General features: G+C 39.2%; 1 protein-coding gene across 1 annotated transcript in view; it reads right to left on the reverse strand.

The window, feature by feature from the left end:
- LOC107582817 (protein kinase C epsilon type-like) overlaps nucleotides 1-6,908 on the reverse strand; it is a 31,638-nt gene extending 24,730 nt beyond the window's left edge. The window contains exon 1 of the mRNA XM_016268837.1: nucleotides 5,934-6,908. Within this exon, the coding sequence (XP_016124323.1) occupies nucleotides 5,934-6,281 (348 nt within the window). The 5' untranslated portion in view covers nucleotides 6,282-6,908. The remainder of the gene's footprint in view (nucleotides 1-5,933) is intronic.
- Nucleotides 6,909-10,507: the final 3,599 nt, after the last annotated feature.

The raw sequence follows: 10,507 nt of genomic DNA on the forward strand, positions 1-10,507 counted from the left end.
TTTTTTTTTATATATATATATATATATATATATATATATATATATATATATATATATATATATGAAGTTTGGGGTCGGTAAGATTTTTAAATATTTTTTGAAACAAGCTTCTTATGATCAGCAAGGATGAATTCATTTGATCAAAAGTACAGTAGAACATTAATATTATGAAATATTATTGCAGTTTAAAATAACTTTTCTATTTTAATATGTTTTAAAATGTAACCATTTCCTTTAATGACTGCAAGGTTAAAAATAACAGCATCTGTTTTAAATAGAGTTCTTGTAACATAAATGTAAATGTATTTACAGTCACTTTTGGTCAATTTAATGTATCCTTGCGGAATAAAAGTTGTAATTTCTTTAAAAAAAATAAATTAATATGGTTGACTTTTGAACAGTATTAAAGGACCTTAAATGATGATGCCCAAAAAGTCAAACACAAAATCTATGCCAACATTGGAACCCAGAAAAAAAAGGCTTCAAAGTTTTCAAATAATGTGAAATCAATCACATTCACATTTTCCATAACGTATTTTCATACTATATGAACATGCCCTTGAATTTACAACAAGTCAGTTTAAAACCCATTAGCACTATCTATAAAGAGAATATATTCACATTTGTGGTGTATTATGCTGTGGAGGTGAGAGTACAAGTGTGTGTGAGTGTCTGTAACTGGGTCATGTAGATAGCAGTGCAGATCAGGCATATTTGCAAGAGTATCTCATCTGTCACCTGTATTGTTCCCTTTCACTGTAAGCATGCTCAATGTGCCCCAGGCGAGAGCTCAACACAGCATGGAAAGCTAGACAATCGGCAGTCAAATACACAAATCTGTAAAGCACACACACACAAACCAAAATACACAAGAGGAACAAATGAGGACAGACACAATTAAATACAATAACAGAATAGCTCAACAAACACAAAGACATTTCAACGCTCTCTCATCAAATCATTTCATGAAATTAATTAGTGCTGCTGGATGAACTGATCCTGCTTACCCACTATTCACCCTTCGCCCTCAAATCCCGAGATTTGAGAACTGATGAAAAACACTGTGAATTGATGTGTGACAATCACCGGGCCAAAGGCATAATGAGAAGGTTTCTGTCTGTACGAGTCAACATGTCGCCACCTCTGTCTAAAAGCATAGATTCGAGATTCCTAAGAAATCCTTGATGGGTGAAGGAACTCAATCAACACCCAGCTCTGATGAGCTTTGGCTTGGCAAGAGTGTGATATGGGTTCCTGTGACAATGGTATGCCAAAGAGGGGGATGAGTTGGTGTTTTAGCCTCGGCCTGGCCTATTTGCGCAAATGGCTGGGGAGAAGTGAGGGCAGATGATGTCAATGTCCAGTAACCAGGAAGTACTGTATAGCTAACACCAACATTTAACAGGAGACAATGGAAAAGAGAGCTGCTGGGCATAAACCTGTAAAATACTGAGTGCAATCGATAACTGTAATGTAAGCTGTAATGCAGTGGAAAGACATTAAGGAAACTGCACGCCTTTAAAGCTCATTATCTGCGGCTAAAGCAACACTCCTAGTGAAATGTGTTTTAAGCATTTGGAGCTGGTTTGTAATGGACTGGATGTAATGTCAGGACCATAAATATCTGTGAATTTAACAAGGATAGTTTGGACAACAAAATGGAAGGGAAGGAAACCCAGTAGAGAGATGGTGAAGGAAGCAGAGGAACAGCAGGAGGAGGACAATACGAGGAAGGAGAAAAAATGAACCTGAAAAAGACAAGAGTGAATGAACGGCTTGATCTGCAAGATCAGCAGAAGTTCTGCTTGCCACAGGCGGCCCCCTCTGTCTCCGACTGTTTACAGATGGCTCCTCAGTAAAAGGCTGGTAATCGAAGGCAGAGATGTCCCTATAGATAAGGACCACTTTCGCTGGTGATAATGGGATTGTTGCTAACTTGAGCTAAGGGTGTCGTGGATGATCTGTGCGGGGTCAGACATTCCATAAAGAAGCTGATGGAAGGCTTGTAAATTATTCAGTCCGTTCCTGCCTCACACAACAAAAGACGGGTGGCTGTGTCTCAATAGTGTCTGACAACCATCCAAAAGACCAGGCTCCAATTACCACTTCTGCTAAATGCTACACCGACAACTAACAAGACGCTCAAACCCAACTAACCATCGGCTAAGGATAAGGAGAAGATGCCTGTACCCAAAAGTGGTGCAAGTTCAGAAAACTTTGTTGCATCGTACCAGGCGACCACAACATGCGGTTGGAGAACGATTACAGGCCAGAAACCCAACAGAGAAGTAGTAAAGCAACAAACATGACACAATAGCGTCTTCTTTAGGGTCTGAGGTCCTGGTTGGTTACTTTTTCCACTAAACAGTTTTGTAACACTGTTGCTGCTGATACCGTTTCTCTATGGTTCTGCTTGTTCAAGTAGAGGAGGCTATCTAAATTAGTAGGCATGCTCTCCTTGTTCCAAGCAGAATAAAGCTCCACCTGTGTGGGTAACAGTGGGAGTGAATGTACGGATGAAGCTTATTGGATGTGTATCCACTGAGTGAAGAGTGTGGGTTTCTCTGGAGACGTCTGGCTCCAGCTTCTGCTGCTCAAATGACATGCCAAGAAACAACTGTCTTCCTAAAAATGAGTCCCATTTAGTTTCTTTTTCAGTCTCGGACACACTGTACCTCTGTGCATTCATTTGAGATGACACTAAAAACCTTTTACTAAAAGTTTTACATACTAAGGCTCATTATACTGGTTGTCTGTTCTAATTGAACCTTCGCAAAGACCCACCCCCGTAGTTACTGCTGCTATGTCCGACAAGCCATGCCGCTCTCACACCACAAATGTTCTCACACAGTGAAAAATATATTGTGGAGCAAAGAGAAATAAGAGAAATAAACACCAAAGTCCAACCGCATAAAGACGTCAATAAACACCATTAAGTCCCCCGAAGTTAATCTACTCTCCTGTCCGATTTGTTTGATATGTTTGGTCAGATTGTCTGTCAATTAAGCTCCCTGTGAAGGGTCAATTACACCATGTATTCTAATAGAAACAATAATACTCCAACAAATGAAATATTACATTACAAGCTGGTTAGTGCAAAATTCAGAATTAATGACATTTTAATGGCATTAATTACTTTAAATTCGTAAATTGGAATTAGAACTGAATTGACCTTATCCTACAAAAAGTCGAACTGGAATGACAGGAAGAGGAATTTACTGAATAACAATTCAAAGAACCTGGTATGATGAAATATACTTTCTAAATAACTGTATTATCTATTTATATGTCATTCTGTCTGTCTGTTCAAGGACTTCAAATCTTTTCAAATTTCAAAAACTTTACCAAAGCAAGAGTTGGTTTGAGAAAAGTTATTTTCTAATTAAAAATTACACTTAAATGAACTTCTTTGCTTTTTACTTTATACTCCAATTCAAATTCTGGATCCTATTTTCTACCTCAATTTAAATTCAGTTCAAATTCAGGAACTGATCTGACGTTTTAAACATTCTCAATTCAACTTTGAATTGCACACAACCCTCCATTACATAAGGGCTTCACCCTTTGTCTACAGTCATCAACTCTGGAAAGCAAACTCTTTATTTTATTAATTTGTGTAAACAAGACATGGCAGATGAAGATTGTACTTCTGCGCCTCTCTGGGAAATTACACATACCAGAGCTTCCATGTCCGAATAGCTGTTATCAAGCGTGTCTGTGGCTATGAAGTCTGACAAAACCTTCAGTTCCAATTAAGTCAGATACAGTGGGTACGGAAAGTATTCAGACCCCCTTAAATTTTTCACTCTTTGTTATATTGCAGCCATTTGCTAAAATCATTTAAGTTCATTTTTTTCCCTCATTAATGTACACACAGCACCCCATATTGACAGAAAAGCACAGAATTGTTGACATTTTTGCAGATTTATTAAAAAAGAAAAACTGAAATATCACATGGTCCTGAGTATTCAGACCCTTTGCTCAGTATTTAGTAGAAGCACCTTTTTGATCTAATACAGCCATGAGTCTTTTTGGGAAAGATGCAACAAGTTTTTCACACCTGGATTTGGGGATCCTCTGCCATTCCTCCTTGCAGATCCTCTCCAGTTCTGTCAGGTTGGATGGTAAACGTTGGTGGTCAGCCATTTTTAGGTCTCTCCAGAGATGCTCAATTGGGTTTAAGAGCCCCTGAGTTAAATATATGAGTGTCACAGCAAAGGGACTGAATACTTGGGACCATGTGATATTTCAGTTTTTCTTTTTTAATAAATCTGCAAAAATGTCAACAATTCTGTGTTTTTCTGTCAATATGGGGTGCTGTGTGTACATTAATGAGGAAAAAAATTAACTTAAATGATTTTAGCAAATGGCTGCAATATAACAAAGAGTGAAAAATTTAAGGGGGTCTGATTACTTTCTGTACCCACTGTATATTGGCCGAGATTAACATATAACAGAAACTGCCCTTTTTGTTGAGCCATACAAACACTTGTACATTTGAATGATAAAGTTAAAGCATGTGGAAACTAAAGCAGTAAAATTAGTTTAGCATACAACTGGGATGATTTAACTTGGCAAATGTTTCCCTTTAGCACACAGGTGGAATAAAGAGCTGGCGGTGAGACAGAGGGCTCAGAATGTGTTACGATTAGGCAGGTCGTCAAAGCCATTATGAGGGAATGCAGAAATTAAATTGATTTCCTTCTCACTCTCTCGCCTGACACATTTACAGCGCGAGTTGCCAGTGACAGGAGGGGAAGATTGACCAATGCAGCGACATAATCAATATATGCTGACCTTTCCCTGGGTGTCTAACGACCAAACGTACAAAACACTCCCAACTGCAGCCCCTGAGCTGTATGAAGATTATATAACAGACCAACTCATAATTCCAGGCATGATTAGAATGCTAAGTGAATCTCTGACTATTTTTCCATGACATAGAAACACATTATAACACAGCAGCATCAAAACATTCCATTTTGATACTATTGTAACAAATAATTACAAGTGTTTGTGTGTTATGCACCCTATAAAAACACACAGCAGCCTATAATTGACAACAAAATTACAATCTATAATTTCTTTTCATTTAAAAAGATACAATAAGCAACATTCTCAAAAGAGAACAAAAGGGTCAAGCCAACATATTAAAACTTTAATGGAAGCCAGTGAATTGAGTATCACTTGTCCTTTTTGCAGTAAAAGGGCTTAATTCTACTGAGTGGACAAAATCCAAAATAAGGTGAATGGCAAGGTGAAACACTCAGTTAATATGATTGTGCTGTCATACACCATAATTATTTTATGTATAACTAGATGTATGACAGGTTGTAACAAACTATGTGTCAAACTCATTTTACAGCGTGCATAATTAAGCACTAATTATTTCCTTTTCTGGTATGAGAGCACTATATCTCATGAAGGCAATTTGCAAAACAGCTTCACTTGACGGAAATGGTGAATGTAGGTCTGGATTGAACAGCAGCAGAACATGTTCTGTCAGAAATGGGAAAACCCCCAGAGCGTGAGAACCCATGAGGAAGGCTGGGAAACAAGAGGCTTTGCTGGGGAGAAAATTATGGCCTAGACAACAGATCAGTGGTTTTCAATTTTGCAAGACTACATTTTAGATGTCTCCACACCAACTTTAGTTCTTGGAGCAGCTACGTATATGAGCTAATTACATAAATCAAGTGTGATAAATAAAGGTAGACATCCATAATGTTATAGTGCTGGGCTACTTCAGGACTAGGACTGAGAACCACTGCACTAGATTGCACCAGTGTCTCTCAATTCTGTCTCAGTAGAAGTGCTCCATAACCTTGGGTGTGAGAGAATAGTAAGACAACCAAAATGAGCAGTGTTGAGGGGCCTCCAGGGGCCAGACTGAAGTGATTACACTATGCCAATAAATTGTGAAATAAACATACCCAATCTTCAAAGTGCCTGCTGCCATTCTGCAGCAGGTCTTCAAATTGTATAGTGCAGTTGGCCACAAAGTCATCATAGCCAATCGGCGCGTCATGAAAGACAGACAGTTCGATTTTCTTCCCATCATAAACCTCTGTTACGAACTCATCGTTCCAAGCTGGACTATTTGTCTTCTGCTTGGTACAAGTTTGGCCCACGCGGGAATCATCCACGTTGAGGGCAATATACGTGTCCAGGAGGAAGGTCTGGGTCTTCGGTCCCACAGCATGCCGGAGCGACCATGGGGTGGGCTTCAGATGCAGAGCTTCGCAAACCTTGATCTTCAACACTCCATTAAAAACCACCATGATGAGGCTCAAGTGAGATGCAACTGGCTTCTTTACAAGAACAGACGTTTCAAGTGCAGGTTTTGATTCAGGGGCTCGCTATACCCGTAGATGTCATCACGTCATCAGTGTACATGCACCTATAGATGGATGCTGTGATGATTTAATCCCCTAAACCACTAGTCGGATCAACCTGATTCTCTCATTTGAGCGGAACAATCAAATAGGATGTAAAAAAGCGATATGCAAAAGCAGGAGCTCCTGTTTTTGTTTACGATCCGTCTTTCCTCATAATGGAAAGCATACGTAAACAATCGAATTCCCTACGTCTGGAATAGCGCTGAGTTGAGGGACGAGTCCAAGAGGCAAAATATCGGCAATAACACTGAGGAAAATATCCCAAATGTGATGGTCTTCAGCGGGGCTTGTCTTGTACTATTCGTTTTCCAATAGGCGTTAAATGGGAGAGGCGTTTTTGAATTCCTCCTTTTCCCAGTCCGATGACAAACCGCTGGGAGACTACTGCCATCCGCTCGACGAGATATTCAGCTGCTTCTTTTCTTTGTTGATTTGAGAAGGTGAAAGCATTTGAGCTACACGCTTATGTTAGTCCTTTGCGCTGCAGCCTTCCTCCCTGTTCGCTCTCTCTCTCTCTCTCTCTCTCTCTCTCTCCCTCCCTCTCTCTCTCACACACACACACACACTCTCTCCCTCCCTGCTCTCGAGCGCCAGTTCAGGAAATGCGCAAAACGCGTCAGATGATTTAAGTCGCGCCGCGATGGGGGAGCGTGTGTATACAGACAGAGGAGCAGCAGCGTGGGGAAACAGAGGGAGGCACCCGAGGGCTGGATTACAAGAGTCTGTTAGGTTCGTTAATGGACCAAATAATGTCTACAAGGTGTCCGTAAAAGGAAGGGTTAATAGAGTGTAAATACAAGTAATTTAATACTATTTTGGACTCACATTAAAGAACATGCTATAGAATATTGTTCTCTCTCTCTCCCTCCCTCTCTCACACACACACACACACTCTCTCCCTCCCTGCTCTCGAGCGCCAGTTCAGGAAATGCGCAAAACGCGTCAGATGATTTAAGCCGCGCCGCGATGGGGGAGCGTGTGTATACAGACAGAGGAGCAGCAGCGTGGGGAAACAGAGGGAGGCACCCGAGGGCTGGATTACAAGAGTCTGTTAGGTTCGTTAATGGACCAAATAATGTCTACAAGGTGTCCGTAAAAGGAAGGGTTAATAGAGTGTAAATACAAGTAATTTAATACTATTTTGGACTCACATTAAAGAACATGCTATAGAATATTGTTGTAAAATATTTTTTCCTTGGATGTAATTTTCTCACTGCATAACTATAGTAAAATTTGATAAGGGCTGCTTCAGTCACAATAAAGATGCATTTGTTAAATTAACTATTATAATAATATAATACAAGAGTTGTAAAAAATATGAGAGATGTTAGAAAACTCCAAAAGCGGCTGAGGTTAAAGGAAAAAAGTGATCTTTTGCCAGTTGTGTAAAAAGTAGTGTCAATGAACTTTGAATCATGTTTTTTAATCACTTGCGTTTGCAAAATGTCACATGCATGCTTCTTGACTTTGGTAGGCTAAATAACTACAGCTGGGACTTATTCCAAATCAAAACATTTTGGTTGCATATTTATCCAACATGACAAAATTATATTCAGGAATTGTATCACAAAGCAACACTGAGTTATTTGAAACTACAGCTTCTCAGTATCATGTGGCCACAATGTATTTGATTTAGGCCATACAAGTGCTGTATGAAATAGTGCTCTACTTAGCCTATGTAATTTAGTGAACTCTAGTGGCGGAAAACGGTGCTACACAGGTAGCATTACAGGAATTATTCATGCAAGCAATCAGAAAGCACAACAGGATGTTCAAATTGATAGATGGCATGAAATTAAACAAACCAAACAATTTAAAAGGAATTCTACTTGTGCATATTGAGTTATAGCAAAGACATGATGAGATAGTATTCGACTTAGTTATGAATGCAATGTGAACGTTATTGCAGTAGATGGCACTATAGGTTCAGGTTACAGTTTACCAAATGAGACATCCGAATATCTAAACCCCAAGTTATACTTCAGTTTTTACGCGTACGCTAAGAAATATGGCCTCAGAAAAAAAGTTACAAAAGCTGTCACTTGATACTTCAAAAGGTAGCCTACACCTTTGTACCTTATTTACCCCCCAAAAACCTGCATATTAGTACCTTAAGGTGACATATCATGAAAATCGGACTTTTCCAGGTTTTAAGTGCTATAATCAGGTCCCCTGTGCATCTACCAACCAAGCAAACGTGAAAAATATTAACCCAGTAACTTTGTTTTGGTAAGCCTTTTTCTGCAAGCGTCTGAGAAAACGAACAAGTCTGATTTCGCTCCCTTTGTGACGTGGCAAAGGGATCTCATTATAATATTACCACCCCTTAATCTGTAAATTTTTACATTTGATTTCGCAAGCGACAACGGTGTACCAGCTCTAATGTCATGGCGAAAGTTTGAGCAAAACATGCTAACTGTTCTGTCTTTGGCTGCACAGACTAGCACAGAACACTGTTTAGAGTCCCAGCCTCAGAGGAAACAAGAGAGCAGTGGATTTATTTAATGTATATTGCTGCTGCCACACAGATCTAAAATAAACATGCCATTTATTTCCCAGCCGTTTACCTTCACAGACATAACCGACTGTTTTTGTAACTCGTGTGTTTTTAAAGTAAACTTGTGTGTGAATGAGAACTTAGTTTAGTACTCACATGCTGTGACAGCCGCTTTCTGTCCGTGTGCTTCTGGATGTGTGCACTTAGAAAACCGTATATAAGAAGTTTAAACAATATGGTTTAAAACGCATGATTTCAGCGCGATAAACATGATAATCAGAACCAAAACAGATGTTTTTAGCAGGTACAGGTGTAATGGCGCAGCTCTATTCTAGAAAAGGGGGCGGGGAGCAGCAGCTCATTTGCATTTAAAGAGACAGGAAAAAGCGTGTTTCTGCTTCCACTCAAAATAGGCATTTTCAAAATGATATAATAAAAGATCTGTGGAGTATTTTGAGCTGAAACTTCACAGACACATTCTGGGGACACCAGATACTTATATTACATATTGTAAAAAGGGGCATAATATGTCTCCTTTAAAGGTACATATTCGTATCTAAAATGTGCATACCTTAATGGTACAGTATCTTTTGAAAGCTTACTGTCCCAGTGACAGCTTTGTATCTTTAATTTAGTGCGTGTGACTTACATTTTCGTAGCCCGGGTTATATGTCAGAATTTACCCACACCTGTAGAAATACAACTCTTTGTTTTAGGAGTTTGTGTACATTATGATATGATCTTATACCTCAACTGATCCTTTGAATAGTTTTTCATTTTATATGGAGAGAAATTCTGCTCATAAATGTATTCTGTGCACATCCCTTACATGGTTTTACTACAAATAAAATAAAAAAACCATGCTTACTATAGTTAAACCATGGTAACCACAAATGAACCATGGTTTTGCTACACTAACCATAGTTTAACCATGGTATTTAAAGGGGTCATATGACGTTGCTAAAAAGAACATTATTTTGTGTATTTGGTGTAATGAAATGTGTTTATGCGGTTTAAGGTTAAAAAAACACATTATTTTCCACATACTGTACATTATTGTTTCTCCTCTATGCCCTGCCTTTCTGAAACGCGTCGATTTTTACAAAGCTCATCGGTCTGAAAAGCGAGGTGTGCTATGATTGGCCAGCTATCCAGTGTGTTGTGATTGGCCGAATACCTCAAGCGTGCAACGAAAATGTTACGCCCCTTACATACTGTGATGCCCTATCCGGCCGGAGCGACGAGACAAAAACATTAAAACCCATTATAAATGAGGCATTTGTTGCATCCAGTGGGGACATAATTATGGATTATAATGACTTCTGCTGTCTTTTTACGACAGTAAAAATGCAAAAAGGTAAACGACAGTTGCGTTGCATCGCACCGCATAAACATAAAACCATGTCTGCATTTGTGATCGGAGAAATGACAAACAACAAGCGCTACTCTACACTGCGCAAAACTCACATTTGAATCATCAGTGGCAAATTCTTTAAATATGAAAACCTTACTTGCAGTCTGTGACTCAGAACAGCTGGCATTGTAGGCTACTCTTCCAGGATCAGGAAACAGTCCTCCATAAAATGCGCTGGACACATCTGAATATTTGGGT

This window comes from Sinocyclocheilus grahami, unplaced genomic scaffold, assembly GCF_001515645.1.
Source record: "Sinocyclocheilus grahami isolate Dianchi unplaced genomic scaffold, SAMN03320097.WGS_v1.1 scaffold47.1, whole genome shotgun sequence".
In the NCBI taxonomy this organism is placed as follows: domain Eukaryota; kingdom Metazoa; phylum Chordata; class Actinopteri; order Cypriniformes; family Cyprinidae; genus Sinocyclocheilus; species Sinocyclocheilus grahami.